The sequence below is a fragment of the Patella vulgata genome, chromosome 4, assembly GCF_932274485.2.
Source record: "Patella vulgata chromosome 4, xgPatVulg1.2, whole genome shotgun sequence".
NCBI classification, from domain to species: Eukaryota; Metazoa; Mollusca; class Gastropoda; family Patellidae; genus Patella; species Patella vulgata.
The window spans coordinates 57,811,690-57,832,609 of NC_065882.2; the positions used below are offsets into that span (position 1 = coordinate 57,811,690).

The following is a 20,920-nucleotide window of genomic DNA, read 5'->3' on the forward strand; positions in this document are numbered from 1 at the left end:
TATCTCCATTGACTTTAAATTTTTGTAAGAGAGGTTGAGTGGTTTAATACATTTGCTTGAGATCATAAGGTCTGCCATTGAGTTAAGTGGCATGGTTTCAACCCCAAGCCTGAACATGATAAGGAGTAGGGTTGCTTGCCCAACCTCATGGAGTTTTTCCGGGTCGTCTGGTTTTCTCATACAGTCAGACCCCAATGCGCAAGCGAATTCTTGAAAGAAATTATACCATATATTTATTCCCAAAATGACCTGGTTTGTGTCGAGTGGATGTTAGACCCTATTTCTCTCTCTTCCTCTCCCATTTTGTATATTTATTTATTTGGTTCCTGACATAATAATATGATCTGTTGATGTTTACTTAATTCATTAGCGTACTCTAAATTTAAACAATTTTCATTATAGGTACTAGGTATGGATATTTTTACAAATATTGTACAAACTAGTCAAGGCTTTCTTCTCTACCTTGGAAAACTATTAACAAATGCTGAAAACACAATATTGGAATTACCTTCTTTACATCAATTAGAAAAAGCTATTGACATGTTGAAGAGAACAACTCTGGGGTTAAATCTAACACAGTTGACGAAGGTATTTATCAAAATAAAAAAAAAAAAAATATTTTAATTGAATACAAATGAATATATTCTTTTGGCATGGATGATATTAATGCATGTGAAATTTTGATGCAATTGTACATGGTTGTCTATAGATTATGCATCTTGTTCTTGAAAGATACCCTATTAATAAATTTCGGTAAATATAGATTTGGATGAAATCTGAGGTGACCATGCTCCATGCAGACTACCTACTTTGGGACAGAGAGTAATATTTTACTTGAAGACTAACGGGAGATAACTCCGGACAGTGTAGCAAATTTATGAACACATCTTGGCGAAGCTAGGATCAATTACATGTCTATATATTCAAATTGAATTACCAGTAGTATTTGGAAATTCTGGATATTTAACCATCCAATTATTTTTACTTGAAAACCAAGAGTAGATAACTCTTGTTATTACAGGGCCTGATTCATCAAGCCTTACACCAGGTACAAGCTGATTATTATCCTATAAAGATACTAACAAATGGTAAAGATAGAAAATACAATAAAACCAGATTGATATTAATACGATTAAAATCTTTTAAAAGAAAGGTAACTATTTATTTTGTCTCAGATTGACATAACATATCCAATTTTATCCCAGATTTAATGAAATACCTAAAGTCCATCCTGTTCTTTTATTTAGTTATGTTCTGTGGGGCATGTCTGATCTACTACAGGTAAATTGTATAATATCAAACATAATCAAACTCAAACTATATACTTATAAAATTGCAAAATAAGCTCATAAGTATATGTTAATTATTACAGAGCAAATAATTATAAATTGCAAAATAAACTCATAAGTTAGTTATAGTATATTATGTTAATTATTACAGAGCATCAACCATTGAGCCTTTGATAGTGTGTGCATTACGCATACACTGCCCTTTAACATCCTGCATAAATGTTGCTACATGTATATTAAAATGCCTAGAACTTTTGGATTTGAACCAGGAAAAAATTGTTGATTTGATGGGTATTTTATATGTTAGTTTGTGTTGAAAATTTACTTGTTGATAAAGCCAGTAATAAGATATAACTGATGGTGTCTTCCACAAATTATTACTATTTCAAACCAAAATTTAATCAGACAGACCTTGCCCCATCACTAATTGAAATAACATATCAAAAAGGTTTCTCTTGAGGTATTTCATATTTTACCCTGTAGTTTTTCATTCTACAATTATGTATCATAACTGTAAATTTATTTCATAAGTTGAAGGCTCTACTTAGTTTAATTAAATGTAGGTAAAAGGATTTATGAAATAAATTAATTTTCTTATTTCTTTAGGTTAAAATTGATTGTAGTGGTAACACAGGTTTATTATCATATCAAGCCAAATCTGGTATTAACATTGACAGTTCATCAAAACAGACGGATCGAAAAAAATATTTATCAACATCTATTAACTTACATTTCTTAATATTACTTAAACTGCAAGCTCCAGAAAGGTAAGAATAAAATGGATAGACCTTAATCTGCTAGAAAGTTGTTGAATAATTCAGTCAAGATGGGTTGTGATTGTGTTTAAATTCCTCTTTAAAGGGAGCAAGCATAGTGTGTGTGGTGTGTGCCATAAGATAAGATAAGATAAGATGTTTATTGCATCAAAACGTCCATGAAGGACAGCATGCGTACATATACACTTAGACATAGTCATTTACATTCAATAACACATATTACATAGACAACTCAATACATTCATACAAACAGTATACTACATGTACAACTGTACATGTATATCAAATAGTAAGTGCAGTAGGACCGCACTACACGCAAAACAAAAATCTACAAGATAAACCTGCGGACAAGACAGAAAATAGACATTGCATCAAATAAACAAATATCAAATCAAGTGAATGTGACCAAAATTCCATAATAGCCCATGATGCTAAAAGTATACAATACAAAGTTGCTTGGCACAGTGGTTCAGATAAATTTTCAACAAATATTTCTCGCCAGAACTTAAAAATTATGGGACTTTAAACTTATTTAATGGTCGTTCTTATTTTTGTTTGTCTTACAGAGCCATGTTATATGGGAGTTATTTACTATTACCTATTGTAAAAGATATGTGTTCATTATATATATTATGGACAAACAAAACATTATATCATATTTATTCTAATAATAATACAATCCTACAAGATTATAGTATTCAGGTATAGTATTAATTTGTAAATATTATCATCTCTGATTCTCATTTGAAGGATTGTTAATCCATGGCAAACTACAGTATTGAGAAAGTTGAATCTATAAAATAGTTTAAAATAGTTCAATTCCATTATATATATTAATAATTTAAGCATTGAATGGTTTTTCTTTGAATAAAGTACCGGGTATGTAAGAGTAAATGTATTTCTGAAACATTTTATCATAAATTGTATTAAACTGTTTTTATGATATAAACCCCTAATTTCAGCAAACAAAACAACAGTTAAAATCTGAGATAAAAGATCAACATTTTTTATTTTTGGATGTAAATAATGATAGTAGGTGTTTATTTTTATTATTAATTACCTTAACAGAATGTTTACACATCATTCCCCTTCTACATTTTGGGTGTCTAATAATCTGTTTTAAACATTGTAATTATACTTCATAAACATCAAGTGTGTGCTCAGCAAATTGGCATTATCACCAAGCAGAGGAATAATCCATAATATTTGACTTTTGGTTTATCTACTGTGTATTTTTTTAAAAAGATAAAACATGTTAATGTAAAGAGTTTTTTTTATGAATGGTGGGGTGCAATATGTCTACTTCATCGGGACTCTCTAGTCATCCACTCATCTGCCTGATCTGGATCCACCTGGAAACATTGTTATACAAATGTATATTTTGCTAGTTGTTGATAATTGTTTCATTTATTTTATTTCAGATAGAATATTAACATATTTAGCTAGTAGTTATATTAACAGTACATTTGTAGCAATGAGAGATAGAGATGGAGAGAACGAAGTATTATATAATACAACAGTCTATAATAAAACAATAAATAATATAGCAGTTACTAACCAAATATTAGATACAGATTTTACAGATAAACTATTACATAGTCCAGATATATTTAGATACCAATTTATAGGTAAAATATAAACTATTATAGCTAAGACCTATGATTTTGTAACAAAACAAGTACAAGTGTAGGTCTACTATGGACCAGGAACTGAGCATGGCGTCATTACATCCATCTTGAAATTGTCATGTAATATAAAAAATCAAGGATAATCAATCGATGCGCAATTATCCAAGGAACAAGCATGCTAAATGTCACGTCGATCGTTCGTGAATGGGCAGAACCTTAAGCCTTTCTTGAAGAGTGTCATCCTCAAGAAGTAGAAAAATATCAAAATTTGCATTCTCACTGACAGGATAGGAATGCATGCAGTAGACAGATGGATTAGTTTGTTGGTGGCGCCACAAGATACAACATTAGAGAGAAAAACAACACTCATAAAGGAAACCCTAAGTTCACATTTCAATTTTGCTCTCCCCTTGAATCCCGAGTCGTACTTTAACTACAACAAATTTACACAAACAAAATCACCAATTATGGGTTGACTTTATTTATGTGATCCCACTACTAAACATATAATCATAAAGCTTTCTTTTCGGCTACGGTAATCAGTTAGAAACAAAAGACAACAGTAACTTGACACAAACTCAAGAATTTAATTTTAATAGATAATATGGTTGCAATAGTCTAAGCTACTATTTTGATTATGGGTTTTCCGGGAAACTTTTCTCCCATTGAATTCCAGAAAATTGGAAAGGTAACTTGAAGCAAGTGCAGGGGGTTGGTTTAAAACAAACGTTCTTTTATCTTAAACATACATTATGCAAGAGCTAAATCTTCCTATTGCAAGTCTTAATTTATTTAGGCTTCAGATGTTATAGAAATTTTTAATTAGACCTTTATTTACACGACAAGCTCAAAGTCAACTCGGTATACCCTCGAATGGCTTGGATACAGCTTAAATTTAAACAGTCGTCCATTTGAAATTAAATCACAAAATGGCCGACCAAGTTAAAGTTTACCGTTAGTCACTGACGTCACTACTGGAAACTGGTGATGAAAGGCCTACCAAGAGAGGCTATCATAGCCACTGAGAATGTTACTTGATAATCGAGAATATGTGGGTGGAGTTATCGTCTGTCAATCAAACGATCGGCAATTCTCGTAGGCTGTGCGGACACAGTTGACGCCCATTTCTAGTCCAAACTTCCAACAGTGACAACTCCGTTCAGAATAAAGTCATTGGGCTTTTTTCTTTTTTTATCATCAAATTCTAGCAAACACAAACTGGAAAAGCCTCAAGATAAACAATCCATTGAACCAAGATTTTTTACCTATAAAACAATTCAACAACTGATTATAGCTCAAAATATAACACAGCTACTGAATATTACATTACCATGGTGTTCTGTAAATTTTAAATTGTTGCAGGATATACAGAATTCTTACGATCAATAGGCAGACAAATGCGATCTGAATTTGATTCAATGTTAGGTAATATTTTGTCAACTGGTGTTACAACATTTTTACAAGTTCCGTCTGCTCAGATACTCTCACTCAGTGCTGCTACCTTTTATCCAGATATATTTTCACATGAAGACCAGGTAAGAATATCTTGGGTGATAACACCAAATAAAGTTATACTCACGCCTTAGTTTGTTATGGTTTTCACAATAACTAATCAACCACATAATATTTAACTATATTTGATTGAATCTAATTAGCTTTATTTATGTCTTCATTGTATCAAGCAGGTCATAAAGGGTTAGGGTGTGTTTGATTGCAAAGAATCCAAATGCTGATTTTCGTTTCCAATTCGGGTCACAAACAGTTTTATCAATCCAGATTTGATTTCTTGAGACATGTGATGTCTTTGACTTATGAACTACGACCATTCCGAATCCAAAAAATAAACACCACAAGACAGATTCAAAGATTTGTATACCTGGTATTGTATTTGAAAATGTTTAGAAAACTGACTGGACTCTGAATCTGGAGAGATTCAGATCTACATTCAGGGCAATCGGACATCTAAATGTATAATTTGAAGTAGAAAATATTTTATATTTCAGTCTTTACATTTATCAGAAATTCATCCTCTACCTCCATTTATTACTGCTGAAAGAGATTTAATTTATGAGGTAAATAAATAAGTGTTTTAATGTATATCACCATCTAATTGGCCATCATTTTACTGTATTAAAATACAGATGTGACGTTATCCTTTGATGTTGGCGAACCATTGTTTTTTATAATGGTACTGACAACGTGCCAATCAAGTATTATTTATACTATTTGAAATATTGGACCCGTGTGATGCATTTCATTGAAATGCATGTGTCAGATAGTGTCTGTATTTTAAGTTATTTAATGGTGTCGAGCAAGACAATGCGTAATATACTCTTCAAAAAAAGTAGGGGATATTCAGAAACAATACAAAACTGCGGCAATGCACTGCTGTTTTTATTAGAGGTTACCAGTGTATTTTAATAACAGACCAATTGCCAACACATGAACATAAACAGTTCATATGGGCGACTTATCGGGCGGCCCCATTTCAATCGCAAAGAGATACACTGTCAAAAGTGAAAATGGACGTTTTTGAATTTTGTAATTGCTCCACCAATCCTCAGACATTCAGCATTTCGTCGTGGCATGCTCCTAACCAACCGTCCAATGACGATTTAATGGGGCAATCTGACCCACTCCTCTTGCACTGCCACGGCCAATTCTTGCAGTGTTGTCGATTGACGTTGACGAACACGTCTCCCGATCATGTCCCAGACATGCTCGATAGGGGAAAGGTCAGGACTCATGGCTGGCCAAGGCATAGGCCCTATAGACAATATGGGGACGCTGGAGGTAGTCATTCACGACACGAGCGCGGTGGGCACAGGCATTATCATCTTGAAAGATGGCACGTTGAGCAAAGGGCAGAACTATCGGTGCCAGGATGTGGTCACGGTAGTACACACCAGTGACCCTTCCTTGAACAATATGCAAGTCCGTTCTGGCAGTCATGGTGATTTCTCCCCACACCATAACAAACCCACGCCCGAATCCGTCATGCTGTCTGACGTTAACGTTTGCATGACGCTCATTTGTACACGCCTCCAAACGCGAGCACGCCTATCGGTGAAATCCAGAGTAAATCTGGACTCATCTGATAACATTACACGCGCCCATCGACGATTACCCCAATTTCTACGCTGCTTACACCATTGACGCCTGTTTGCCATGTGCTGGCGAGTTAATGGAGGTACAACACGCGATCGTCACGAATGCAAATGGGCTGCATGTAGCCGATTTCTAACTTGGTACAAGTTTACAGAAAGCTGATTTGCCGTTTGTCCTCGATTTCGCAGGACCTGTGTACGAATGTATCGATCCTGGGCTTGTGTAGTGGCTCTAGGACGACCTGAACGAGGTCTATATAACATTGTGTGTTTGTTGGTACCGGTTCCACAGTCTGTAGTTCAGCTCTGAACGTGGGTCTCATTTTACACTCGACCTCGAGTGTAATGAGACCTACGGTCAGAGCTGAACTACACAGTCTGCTGATCACAAACTGTGACACATTAAGCATGTTGGCTACTGCTCCCTGTGTAGAACCCATTTGAAGCATGCCAATAGCACGTAGACGTTCATCATGTTGAAGACGGCTCATTGCAAATTAAACGTAACACACTAAAAGAAAGATACGCTAAACAGTAAATCTTATGCAAGAACCGATAGGAAAGCAAACATGGATAGGATAAACCAGCACGTGGCAGTTTTCATCAACCCTTCCTTGAAGTGTCAAATTTGACAATGAACCCCTCCCACGGGTAGGCCCAATGGTGCTATTGTGTGTTGCATGTGCAGCTCAGTGGTTCTGTTGGGCCGATAAGTTCTTCATCTGTGAACATACTCTCAAAGCATGTCAAGTGCCCAGGACTACTAGTATTTATCATATCACAACCCGCATAGGTATTTGCATCTGAACAACCCCTACTTTTTTTGAAGAGTAAATATAGCCTAAGAGTAAATAGCCTATAACCTTTTGTCATCAATTACAGGGCATTTTTGCATAATTAAGAACAGTTGCACAGTCAATATATTGACCTCATCAGTGTTAGAATAGATGTTATCATTTGCAATGAGACTAGTGTCACAAATAATAAAATTATAATAGTGTTGTTGATCATTGTAGATATTATTATTTAATTATGTGTAAACTACTGTATAGGCTACTGCAGATTGAAATGGAACCCCCTCGACATTGACCATCCACAAACATACGTGCTTCGACTTAATGATCACAGAGTTTTATTCATATTGAACCAATGATCTTGTCAATCTGTTTTAATATTTCCAAAACAAGTTTTATGTGGTGAGAAAGTGCTTTTTTTCTTGCAATTTGGGGATAACTATCAGCTATTGCACAGATTTTATTCCAGTCTGGCCAAATACCCATAAATTGATGTCTTATGTTTTGAGCTTGAAGATGGTAGGCCTACATGTACATGTTTGCACAAATTTGCCATGGGTTTGGGTGAATGCAATATAAAATATACACAGTCAAATACGGTAACTTACTGCACTGAAAACCATACGATCATCAAAGGTGCTTGTAAATATGGGGGTTCAGATGTTGTCCTACATAACATGTATCATTTTCTGGCCCCTGGTACATGTATATTAATTATTTACATTTACTAAAAGTAGAGAAATGAAATGAAATGGGGTTTATCGTCCTATTGTTCTGCTCCGACTGGGCTAATAAAGACGGTCATATGCCATACAGTGTGCTATGAGTGGTGTTAAAGCCTACTCTTATATTGAATTCCAACTGCCAAGGGATCTTTTACATGCTCACCAATGTGTACATGGGACCTCGGGTTTTCATCTCATCGCCATCGGAAAGACTATACACTGTCCCTTGCCAGGCTCTCCATCCTGCACCATTGACAAGAGGAAACCATGCCACAAAATCACGATCAACTTTTTCAGCCATTGCTGGTATCGAACACGGGACCTCTAGGTAAGAAGGTGAAAACTTACTCACTGAGCCACTGTGGCTCCCCTAAAAGTATAGGCCGAGATTGGACATTGATAAATGTTATAAGTCACGTGTGACAGGATGCTCCTGTGGGGTATCAAAAAACCTGCGAACCAAGGCATGGTATGCATCATTGTCAATATCGCCAGTGGTATCGTTCCGTTTTACTTCTACTCCACTAAATCCTGGGTTCATTCACAAATTCAAATTATCTGCCCTTGATCATAGGTTGATACCACAAATCATTTAAAAAAACCGTTTACATACCAGTCTTAGCATCCTTGTTTATGCCATAGAAGTACATGGTGTACGTTCACCACAATAAAGCAGTTTGTACGATCGATTATGAGAAGGGTTGCAGAAAATTTAATGTCAAAGAAGTAACATGCACACAAAACTTTGTCCTAAAATATTTGGACAAATTGCAATAAAATACGAGTTACTTAACCACACCCACTCTGAAGTTTTTTGATTGGTAGATGAAAATAGCACTATTATCAAGGGTGGATAAATTGAATATGTGTCTCCCCCGTGAATGGACCCAGGGGTTAGTGGAGTAGAACGGAACAATACCATTGGGGTTACTGAGGATGGGTGTGCAATGCACCTCTAAGACTTGATTGAGCCAAAAGGGAATTCCCCACTACCATATACAAACAGCACATCTTTACATCCCTGTTACATAAATATTAAACAATAGTCTAACATCATATTTTTATATATTTATTTCTTTAAATACAAATACCGAAGATGTTTGTGCCCATTTTACTGTGCATGATAATGATATTGCAGACATAAAAAACACAACACATTGTGATCCGGTTTCATGCTGGTCACATAAAAATAACTTGCACAGTCAGCACTATTGAAGAATTCAGGAATGTCTTTAATATAATAAAAGTATACTATAACTATGGCTTCAGTTTACAATTAAAAAAACTTATGCCATGAATGAACCCATTTTATGTCAAATGACAAAGCGACACACTCATCACACTAATAGTAGTAATAAGGTTTGACAATATCTGGATTTTCAACAAAGTTGTAATCTACACTTTCATTAATCAGATGAACATCACCATTCGGTACATTATATGTATATATCAAATCCATGGTGAGAGTAAAGTAAAGATGTGTATTATGTCCATTCCAATTCAATTATAAGGAACTAGATTTTTTTTAATCCAAAGGTTAACAACAAATAATTTATGTGTTATTTAGGGAGAGAAATATAGAGTCTAAAAATATTCAGCAATTAAATGGTGAATAATAAAATCATTCCAATAATCGTGTCAATGTCTTCATCTTCTATCACAAGTTAATCAATTCTGAGCTCTCAAGACAATGTCTCTCCCTTTGTTATCCTGGCTTCAATATATTCCACTCTCCTTTCTAACTCTGTCAGTTTTTCATTTAGTGTTGCTAAACGAGACCTGCATGACATGTCAAAAGAATTCAAGAAGTCAGAAATCTTTTTAATACTGCATGTTATAACTTCCACATATTCTCTATTGGCCCAGTCTTGTTGAATGGGCTTTTGATATGGTTGATTCTGTTGATATTGGGTCGCCATTTTGTCGTTTATTAATGTTGTTTATAATCTAGTTCACCACTCCGTCCACTGACTGTAAAACCACACTAGAATACCGTTTCAAATCAAAGTGGGAATAGTCCAGGTATTATAACAAATCAATAATGGATTGGTCCATTATTAATAATAATTCACAACTTTTGTTGGGTAATAAAGCTCGGATAACGGCGTTCACACACCTTCGTTGTATGCGGCTCAGTCCAATATCATACTTCCTGCTATTTTATTGCACACAAAAGTGGACTCTTCCATAAGATTTAGACCAGTCCACTGTCAAGTGGTATGACCCAAACGCAGTAGAGACGTGATTTAAACCTGTCAGCGATCAATTGATATTGCCGATTATTTTGCAATTGATCTCCGATCACTGATTGATTTGACTGATCATTGGCAATATCGATATCAAGGTATACGTCTCAACTTGTTGTGGTACTGGTTGACCAAGTCTATAATAGTCAATATTTATCCAGGGTTTATTAATAACAGCCAGTCGAAGTTACTTAACACATAAAATAATCAGGCTAATGTTAAACATATGGACTGGAGAAATTATTATCGCTCTTCCACATAATTAAAATAATAATATAATTGCATAAAGCATAAAATTACATTATGTGCATGGGTTATTATTGAATATAGGATTGCAAATTACCTTTCTCTTATTGATCCAGCTACATAGTACATGGCTACAGATATCACACCATCATGGAACTTGAGTCGACTCGAAGAATTAATATATTATAAATTAAGTAAACTCCTGAAAAAATAGTTATGTTGAAGTTGCATTGTTAACCAGGATGTTTCGTATTTTGGAAAAAAATACAAGGAGATTTCACCTACTACTGTCACCTACTATACTGACTAGAAAAATAAAGTAGACTCCTGTACGTACTGAACACTTGTCTAGTATTAGTATTTAAAGTCTAGCAGCATACAAACCCCTGGAAAAGACACACAATATACACAGATATTTTAAACAATAAACAGCAAACATATCAAGTGAATGGATCTGCAGCCATGTGCAGTCCTGGACCTGTACATAGCAATACTAGCTGACTTCACTCAAAATGAAAATAAACTAACAATAAGCAAAACAATCAACAAAAAAGGGAATATTTCCCAAAAATATAGTTTTCTGTAATGAAAAAAATTCACAGATGGTATAAAAGCGATTTAATGTAGGCTTCTGGTATTGAATGTATAAATTTATTGCAGAGTGCCAAAGCTGATGTAGACATTGATATAAAAACACAAATTATTCCTGATATTACAGCCCAGGATGGAATAAAATTACCATGGAAATTAATTAGAGTAGACATCAAACAGTTAAAAGTGAAGGTAAATGAATTTAGGTGCTGTTATGTGTCTGTACTGTCACATGCTTTATTGCTGACATTTAATTACTTGTAGGTAAAAAAAGGCATTGGTTACTACCAGCCAGGTATGTTGGCATCCTGCATGTATGAAAGAACACTTTGCAGTTAGTCAAACTGCTGCTGACTGGACAAATTTCTAATCCTTTGTTCAAGGTTTGGGTGGCTAAATGGTCTAACATTTACTTTATATCATGGTTAGTGTCATAGTTTAGTTCCAAGGATTGTGCCGTCTCAGTCCCAGGTGCCAGGTACGTGTGTCTCCCTGTTCTGAAGCATGCCAAGGGCATAAAAGAATTAGTGAAAGAAAGATTTAGATATGGCTGGGTAGTCCTGAAATAACCTAGTTAAACCAATTTCTAACCATGTAAAAACGAAATAGCCATTTCGTCTCCGATTCACATATCAAGATGTTAAACACAGTCCCATCCCTTTCAATAAAACTTAGCTGGTCTGAACTCTCAAAATTTTATACAATAAAGTCAAGAAATGCAAGTTGAAATTTATAATATTTTGTAATCGTTTTTTTAATTGGCAGGTAGATCATCATTTTGATTTTAATTTGGATGGCCATCAGAGAAAATATATTCAACATGTAGTGAGCTACAACAAATCACATTACGATGTCCATCTGGTCAGACAGCAGGATGGCTTTAAAATACCATATGGAAATGTTAATGGTAAGACAATAACCAGTCAGTCTAATCAAAATATAGGCAATAGATCTTCTCATTTCGGAGATGTTATTCTGGTCATTTACAGAATCCCAGTCATATTAGTCAGTCAGTTGGACCAAAATACGCATTTTCGCCAGAAAAATTACAGTATTTAAGAATAATCTTTACAGTGCCTTCAATCACAATAAGTTTATTGCAGATCTTATAGTCGTAAAATTTGATCGATAAGTTACTACCCTTTCAATCAAAATATTAAAGTAAAAGTAAACATATTTTAGTCAAATTTGAACTACTAAATAACAAATCGTTCAAAAGCCCCTGTTTACAAGCGTTTTAATTTTTTCCAGCTATTTCTTTAATAGCATTGCTACGAATGGGATTAATAGAAGTACAGAAGAATGATTTCTATGCAAAATTCTTAAATTTACCACTTTATGAAGATATGGCTCCTTGGAATATAGGTTTGTTGTGTTATATATTTTGGGGGGCTCTTTGGTGTGTTAAATTTAGCTGTTTTGTAAGCTGTTAGTTACCAATATAACAAAAAAAAAACGCTATGTGCAGGTACAATGAAGTTAATTGCAATGGTTTGAACAGATAAAAGTCAGAAATCCTGGATTTCTTTTATCAAAATGATCAAACAAAACCAACCTTGACTTGTTTTGTGTTGATGTATTATGTGTGCATGTGGATTAAACATATAAATTGTCTATTAGATGTAGGTCTAACAAAGACAAAAAAATAAAAAGAGAATGGTTTGAAATTTTTGATGGTGTGCAGGCAATTATTAACCACTCTATCAATACTAATTATTTTATTATTCTTATCAAGGCACATTAATTAAATTATTTTGTAATTTCAGTATTTCGTCATGGTACATTAGAATATATTGACTATGATACAAAAGATTATAAATACGATAAACTAACTCCAGCAGCATATAGGGTATGTGTACTACGTTGTTTTTATGTGTATATAATAAGAATTTGGGGGTGAAGGATGATTTCCTTTAATTCCCTTCCCATCTTTCCAGCTAGTGATATTTTATAGGTGATACAAAATTTGGATTTAGTTTTGTGTGTTTTATTTATTATTAAAAATTTAAATATTGTATTTTTGTAGATTTTAATGGTTTTAACAAATTATCAAAGGACAGTCAAAGATTTTAATCATTGTGGAATGGCAGCAAAGTCAGTATACTATACACTTTCTTAAAGCCGCTGATTGTGATTTGCACGCCTTAATCCATGCTAAACATTATACTCAAAATGATTAATTAACATTCAATTAAAAAAAATAATATCAAAATATCATCAAAAGAGTCCAATCAAAAGATTTTATGCAAGATTGTAGGTCACCATATCCTGTTGTAGCTCGTCTGCAGAATGTTCATATATTATCAGTTCATGTATTATGTGATAATCTTATCTTGTGTTACTTTCAGGAATGAGTATGGGTTTAAATATATTGCAGAATGTGTTGGAAGTTCATTTATCGGTCCATGTAAAGTAAGTGTAATAATATCTAAACTTAGGCACCCCAACCATTTTTATTTTTGGTGTACAATTCTGTACCCCTGAGTGTTCCAACTTTAGATTTATATTTAGCCTTAAATCCTCTCACGGGTGTTACCTCAACACCCTTTATTGTTATGACAAGTAACAATGTTACAAACCAACCAAAGGCATCCTAGTTAGCAAAATTATAGACACTAGCACTTCAATCTAAACGATCAGTTGTCAAACCTCTGTACAATCGCGGTAAGCAACTACCGACCCCAGTAACAAATTCGCAAACCCCGCCAAGAGGCCAACCCTGGTAACCCCGCCAACTAATGACCATGGAAACTCCACCGGGGTTTGGGAATAGTATAAATAATAAAAGTCTGCCACATGTTCAATTTTGTTTCTGGAGCATATTTCATAAACCATTCAAGATATCTTCTTGAAACTTTGTACAAACATCAACCTATTAAAGTAGTTGCGCCTTTTGTTAATTTGGAATTTTGCAGATTTAATCATTTTTGTGTTTCAATGGAAACAAATTTTGTTTTCGGAGCATTTCTCATAAACCTTTCGAAATATCTTTTTGAAACTTTGCACGCACATCATCCTATTACAGTAGTTGTGCCTTTTGCTAATTAGAAATTTGTCAGATTTAATAACTTTTGTGTTTCCATGGAAACAAAATTCTCTGTTGAATGATTTTTGAATTGTTACTACACATTTGAATTATTTTTTGATGTATAATTATTATTCAAGAGCATATCTCAGAAATTGTTCAAGATACCTTTGTAACACTTTTACATTCATCAACCTATTATTTTATTTCTGATGACCTTCCTTCTGTGAATCACAGTAGCTCAATAAGGCAGGGTCTGTGATCAGAGTATGAATCTTCTGACTAGTCCCATTAATATTCCAAGAAGTTGTTTTTCCTTATGCCTTCCAAACAAGTGCAAGGGTGCGGGATGGTGATGACTAGTCCTCTTGTTTTAATTATAGGATCCTCGATATCCTGTACCATGCGGTGATAAAACCTGTCAATCAACTTATATAGACTGTCTACGGTCATTACAAGATAAAACATCACTTCATCTAGGTATCTGAGTATAGAATATTATTTATAAAGTTGGTCTAATTAGAAAGTGTTAGAATCATAGTATGGTTTAAAATGTTAAACTTATTTTCTGTATCTAAAAAAACCGAAACGAAATAAATATTTTGGAATTTCTAAATTAATTGTTCTTTGTAAAAAGGCTATAATTTTAATAATAACCCTTTTTTCTAAGACTAATTTTTATCCCCAACCATTTGAAGAAAGTTGGGGACTATTAAAATGGGTCTGTCAATCGATCCGTCTTTCCATCACATTTCTATTATTTGCGGTAGAATATTCAAACTTGGTGAATATCATGACTGAGTTTGATGGTGATCATTTTCTGCTTATGCTAAGCAATTTTATTTTTCGATACTTTGAAACATGACAACTTTGATTTTAATTGGGTGAGAATGATGAAATATGGTGTCAAGATTCATTAAATTAAAGGAGCTTAACCACTATCTCAATATTTTCCACAATATTAGAATTCAATATTGGACCATTTCAATTTGTGGACTCCTAATATCCAGTATTTAAGACAAAATGAAAATTTTTAAAATCAGTACACGATATGTGTACTCAAGGTTTCGGATGCCCATTTGCAATGGACAAAGAAAAACATATCCTACAAGACAATATGTATGTAAGCAATTGTTAATGACTGATTCCTAAAAGACAAAATATTTGAAATAATCAGGTAAAATGGACCTAAGCAGGCGTAAACGACTGCCGTTCAGTTTGAACTGTTCACATATTCCACCGAACACAATTGATTAGAAATTGCAATAAATGTTTTAAAAATTGAATATAAATCACTTTAGATACATTCATATTACATTTCTATGTGCTTTTAGAACCAAATAATAGAGCCATATGCCCTTTAATACTTTAAGTAAGTTTGATATTGACCTTATTCTCCATAAGTTAAGCAGAGAGAAGCAGTTTGATTGGTCAAAGTGATAGTGATGATAGTGTATAGTTTTATTAAATCAATAGCCTACCTTTACTTAGTTTGATAATGAGCATTTTCTGCTTAGGTTAAGCAAAGCAATATGTAATTTGATTGCCCAATGCTTCGATAAAAAATAAATGTGTAAAAATTAATGTTGTCTATCTATTTTATAATTAAGGCAGGAGATATCAGCCTCACTTCTGGCTTGTTTTCTTTCAGACAAAAAAGCTTTTAATGATCTTAGCTCAAGGAGATTTTTTTTAAATGAAGAAAAACCAGAACAGTGGGTAAGATATTGTAATTAGTATTTAATATTAAAGTAGATTTTATAGCTTCATTGGGTGTTTGTCACTTATTCCAAAAACACAACTTGAATAGAGCTTTTTATTTATGGCCCATGGCAGTTGTTTCCTTTGCAGGGAATTACATGTATGTATCGTGAAAGAAAGATAAAGTTAGATTGGACGATCTGGCGATGCTTGACATAAATCTTCTGTATGTAATTTTGTATAAGGGAGCAGGGGATTACAGATAATAAAATTATCCTGTATAGTGCAGGACAACGACTACCAAGAAAATACCATAACTATACCAGAATTGTTTAAAGTGGATTGCTTTATTTAAACAGGCATTATGTTACATAAACTATTAATTAGACATTTATTAACAATTCCAAGACCATAATGAACTCTCGATGCCATCGGATGTCTCTGATATTAAGTAGATTAGAGCGGTTCAGCCATTTAATGATTTAATTTAAAAATGGAGTTCAAGCAGGGCTAAGCTTCGAACAACCAGTATGGTGGTTACAATCAATGCACACATCTTGTCAAACCTTCAATCTTCACTCAGAGTAAAGTAATTTGAATGAAATTTTCAATATATCCATTTTGTATTATTTATTTTGGAACTATTATAGCAAGAATGGCTAGCTCTTTATCTAAATCTTACATAGTCCTTCTTTAATGCGGTTAGAGATAAAATTGTGTCTATTCATACAAATCTCATTATTTTTAATCATTTAATTCTTCACTTTGCAAGAAGTAGTAAGGCATTTACAATATTACAGATTTGCACTTCAAGTTAATTACCACCAAAAGATATAAGCTTACAAGCTTAGATGCAAATCTGCTTTTTTGTTATACAAAATACAAATCTCCAGATTTGATTAATCATCTCAGCTTGAATTATAATATTATTTAGTGATCAGATCAAAGTGCATACACATGGAGAAAGAGAGAGAAACTAGGTCATTTCGGGGCTAACATATGATTCAATTTTATTTCAATAATTCGCTTGCACGTAGGAGTCTTTAGCAGTGTGAGGAAATCAGAGGACCCGTAAAAAAAACCCACGATGTTGGACAGGCGACCCTACTCCTTGTCACGTACAACCGGGGAATCAAAACCACGCCAGCTGACTCAATGACAGACCTTATGATACAGCGCGCACACGCTAACCATTCGGCCATCAAATCCCCCCTACACATGGAGAAGTATACACCCCCAAGATATTAATTTTATCTATTCCCATTCAAAATTTTTATTAATAATGTCTTTTTTCACTTTATTTTCAGTCCTTCAACAAAAATGGAGCAAAAACAAGACCACCATAAATCATTTGGCTACTGGAAAAAATAAAACAAAGAAAGTACATATTATTGGGATTAAATTTTATCTTTTAATGAACTTTGATTTATCAGCCTACTGTGATAGTGTTCTGGGAAAGTGTTATTAATAAATTCAGGGTTTTTATGAAACAATATAGTTTGTTTTTGTTTTCAATTTCCACATTGAATATATTATATTGTACTTATGATCAAAATTAGGTAGATCATCCAATAAAGGGAACAGATCCATTTTGGTGAAATGAAATGAAAATAGGTTTAAAGTCCTACTGTTCCGCACCGAATTGGCTAATGAAGACAAGCATACACCATACAGTGTGCTATGAGGAAAATTTTGCCTGGGCAATGGCACTATGGCTTACTCTTATATCAAATCCCAACTGCCAAGGGATCTTTTACATGCATGCCAATGTGTACATCGGACCTCATTTTTTTTATGTCCCATCCGAACCACTAGACAGCTGTCCTTTTCAGGTCCTCCGTCCTGCACCACTGACAAGGGGGAAACCACGTCAGGGAAATCCTGATGAACTTTCTCGGCCAATGCAGGGATCGAACACACAACCTGCAGGCTAGCGAGCCAGCGTCTTACCCACTTAGCCACCGTGGCTCCTCCATTTTGGTTGTATAATCAAGGTGCTTCCTACTATTTATCACTGTTCATAAAACAATTTCAGGAATGTAAAAAGCTGCCTTGGCTTTGTTAATCAGAATTGAAAAATTGGTCAAGATTTGACATTTGTCTTCTCTTTGACTGCAACAAATATTGTGTATATGAATTTTTTAGCCTGACTGTTCTTATATAAAGACAAAGTTCAAAAAACAACTTTAGGAAAAAGTTGTCTCTGTCCACAAATTGCCAGTGCATTTGAAAATTTCAATCATAAGACATATATGTGAATATTTAATTACATTTTTGTACAAAATTAATCAATTTATATTTTTTCCTCCCTCCATATGATTTGGTCAGTATGGCAGGAATCGTAGCATTAAGTATGATCCTCTGGACCAGGGTTTCAGTTTCACAACTGAGTCCGTCCGACATATTTAGTTGAGGATAACGGGGACCAGAATGGAGTGACTGGAGCATATCATGTTTTCAATATCATTCACATTATGCCTACGATCCGTTTTAAGTTCATGACATTAATAATAATTTGACAATAATTACCTGTTTTAAAATACGATATAAATTGATAGATAACCGTCGATAACAAGAGTATTTGATGACGGACTCCCTAATCTGTAATCTGAATGACGAGTGACAATGAAATTTAACCATTTTATGGAATGGGTTTAATAAATAGGACTGCGTAGAAACTTAATATTTCTTTACAAGTGGCTACCCTGACCACTAAAGAAAGACATGGTCATTAGATGGATGACAAAAAGAATAACACAGTTCCAGCAGATGAATGACCAACAGAACGACAGAGGTTCACTAGACGAATGACACAGAGAATAGCTGATTCACCAGACGAATGACAAAAAGAATAACAGAGGTTCACCAGATTAATGACAACGACTATTACACCAGACAAGCGAATGACAAATAAGTGACATGTTCACCCAGACGAAGGCCAAGGAGAATGACAGGTAGGTTCACCAGACGACCCTGAGGGACACTATAAGACAAATGACAAACGGAACGATCCAGAGGGTCACCCAACGAATGACACCGATAAAGTCAGAATTCTAAGATGAATGACTAAAAAATGACAGGTTCACCGGACGAATGACAAAGAATGTAACAGGTTCACCAGACGAATGACAAAAAAAAGAAAAAAAAAAACACCCGAATATAACAGAGGTTCATGTACCAGATGAATTTAATTCAGTGATTCTACCAGTGTGCCGCGTGGTCTTCCTAAATGTGCCCAAACATTTTGAAGGGCACACTAAGAAAATGGCTGAGCTCACTGGTGTCTAACTGTTAAATTCATAACTGTGTTTCACTTCATTTGGTTTGAGTCATTATGTCTACTTTATTTAGTTTAGAGTCATTCTATGTGTCTATGACTTAGTCTGTATCTACGGTTGTATACCGTCTGTGACTTGCCATGTTTTTATTTCGCAAAATCAAAATATTTTTCACATATATTTAGCCAGGTGTGCCGCTATTTTTTCATGTGTTCCAAGGTGTGCCGTTGGCAAAAAAAGTTTGAGAACCACTGCGGTAAGGCTTCACCTTTACTTCAATGGAATTGGTTTATTATATCATGGACCTTATAATAGTATAAGGTATGTACAGTACAGTTTGCGGTTGGTGTGATTGGAAATTAAGGGAGTTATAGGCCAGTAACATTTTTGTAGTCAAATGACTAACGAACTTGCTCAAAGGAAGGCCTAGGACGGTCCAATACTGTGGCTGGAGCAAGACGGAAGACATCACTAGTGGAACCATTTCTACTGCCCCCAAACTTTCGGGCAATCTGACTTTTCGGGCAGACGGGTAAAGTGAAAAAAAATATTATTTCATCTAGATGGCAAAATAAAGTGCCCGAAATTTAATAAACACTATTTTTACTTTACTTTTAATTGAATGTAACGAATTTGTACCGAATTGACGATGGTTTAAAACATTTTGTCTGGAGCCACTCTATCTTTAGAAATGGTTCCACTACTGATGTCTTCCGCCTCACCCCAGCACGTCCTACGGAGTTCCTTTGCGCAAGTTACTGGCCTATAGCTCCCTTAATTTACACATAAACTGGCCCAAAACTGTACTTCACATAGCTTAAAGTAGCTAAGTCTCTAACTTAATACCATCCAAAATCTTCAACATTGAAAACACGAATTATTTATCAAATTAAATCAACATTCATGTTGTGATTTTACCGGAAACAGATGGACTTTTGATATCCAATATTTAAGACAAAATAAACATTTTACCATTGGTACACGTCGTGTACCATAATGCGCTTCAGCCCCAGTTGTATCAAGAGACTCGAGGGACGGGGCTAGACACATTGCACCAAATCAAACGGCGTATGTAGACTGGAATAACCAGACGCTGTATAAATTTGCACTCGCTTGAAACTGCTGGCTTATTTCGCCGAACATTACTGATTTGAAATTGGAGTAAAAACGGAAACCATTGAATGTAAATCAGTTTATATACATTCATATTACAGTATTATATGCGTTGCGACCCACTTTTGTCAATTTCTAGGTTCCAAATGTTAGCGATTTAGCTCCTTTAACATAATATATATAAATAATAAACCAATTCCTATTGAAATAAAGGTGAAGCCTTACCGCATAATTACATGATATGAAACCCAACTGCTACGCGAAATGTCTCGACTACCGAACTTATTTCAACTGACGGCGGCTTTCACATTATAAGAAACATCGCTTTGAAAATGTAGAAAACGCATTACCACAACAGAGAGAAAAAACAACAAAAAAAAAACAAAAAAACTGCTCGGTAA

General features: G+C 34.4%; 1 protein-coding gene across 3 annotated transcripts in view; it reads left to right on the forward strand.

The window, feature by feature from the left end:
* Positions 1–17,621, forward strand: part of LOC126817803 (uncharacterized) — a 41,544-nt gene extending 23,923 nt beyond the window's left edge. For all 3 annotated transcript variants that reach the window (XM_050544952.2, XM_050544953.2, XM_050544955.1), the window contains 17 exons: positions 403–588; positions 1,022–1,153; positions 1,896–2,056; positions 2,632–2,767; positions 3,028–3,097; positions 3,487–3,693; positions 5,056–5,228; positions 5,697–5,765; positions 11,472–11,594; positions 12,168–12,309; positions 12,654–12,767; positions 13,169–13,251; positions 13,429–13,496; positions 13,751–13,814; positions 14,811–14,907; positions 16,079–16,146; positions 17,436–17,621. In XM_050544952.2, the coding sequence (XP_050400909.1) occupies positions 403–588; positions 1,022–1,153; positions 1,896–2,056; positions 2,632–2,767; positions 3,028–3,097; positions 3,487–3,693; positions 5,056–5,228; positions 5,697–5,765; positions 11,472–11,594; positions 12,168–12,309; positions 12,654–12,767; positions 13,169–13,251; positions 13,429–13,496; positions 13,751–13,814; positions 14,811–14,907; positions 16,079–16,146; positions 17,436–17,474 (1,932 nt within the window). In that variant the 3' untranslated portion in view covers positions 17,475–17,621. The remainder of the gene's footprint in view (positions 1–402; positions 589–1,021; positions 1,154–1,895; positions 2,057–2,631; positions 2,768–3,027; positions 3,098–3,486; positions 3,694–5,055; positions 5,229–5,696; positions 5,766–11,471; positions 11,595–12,167; positions 12,310–12,653; positions 12,768–13,168; positions 13,252–13,428; positions 13,497–13,750; positions 13,815–14,810; positions 14,908–16,078; positions 16,147–17,435) is intronic.
* The last annotated feature ends 3,299 nt before the right edge of the window (positions 17,622–20,920 follow it).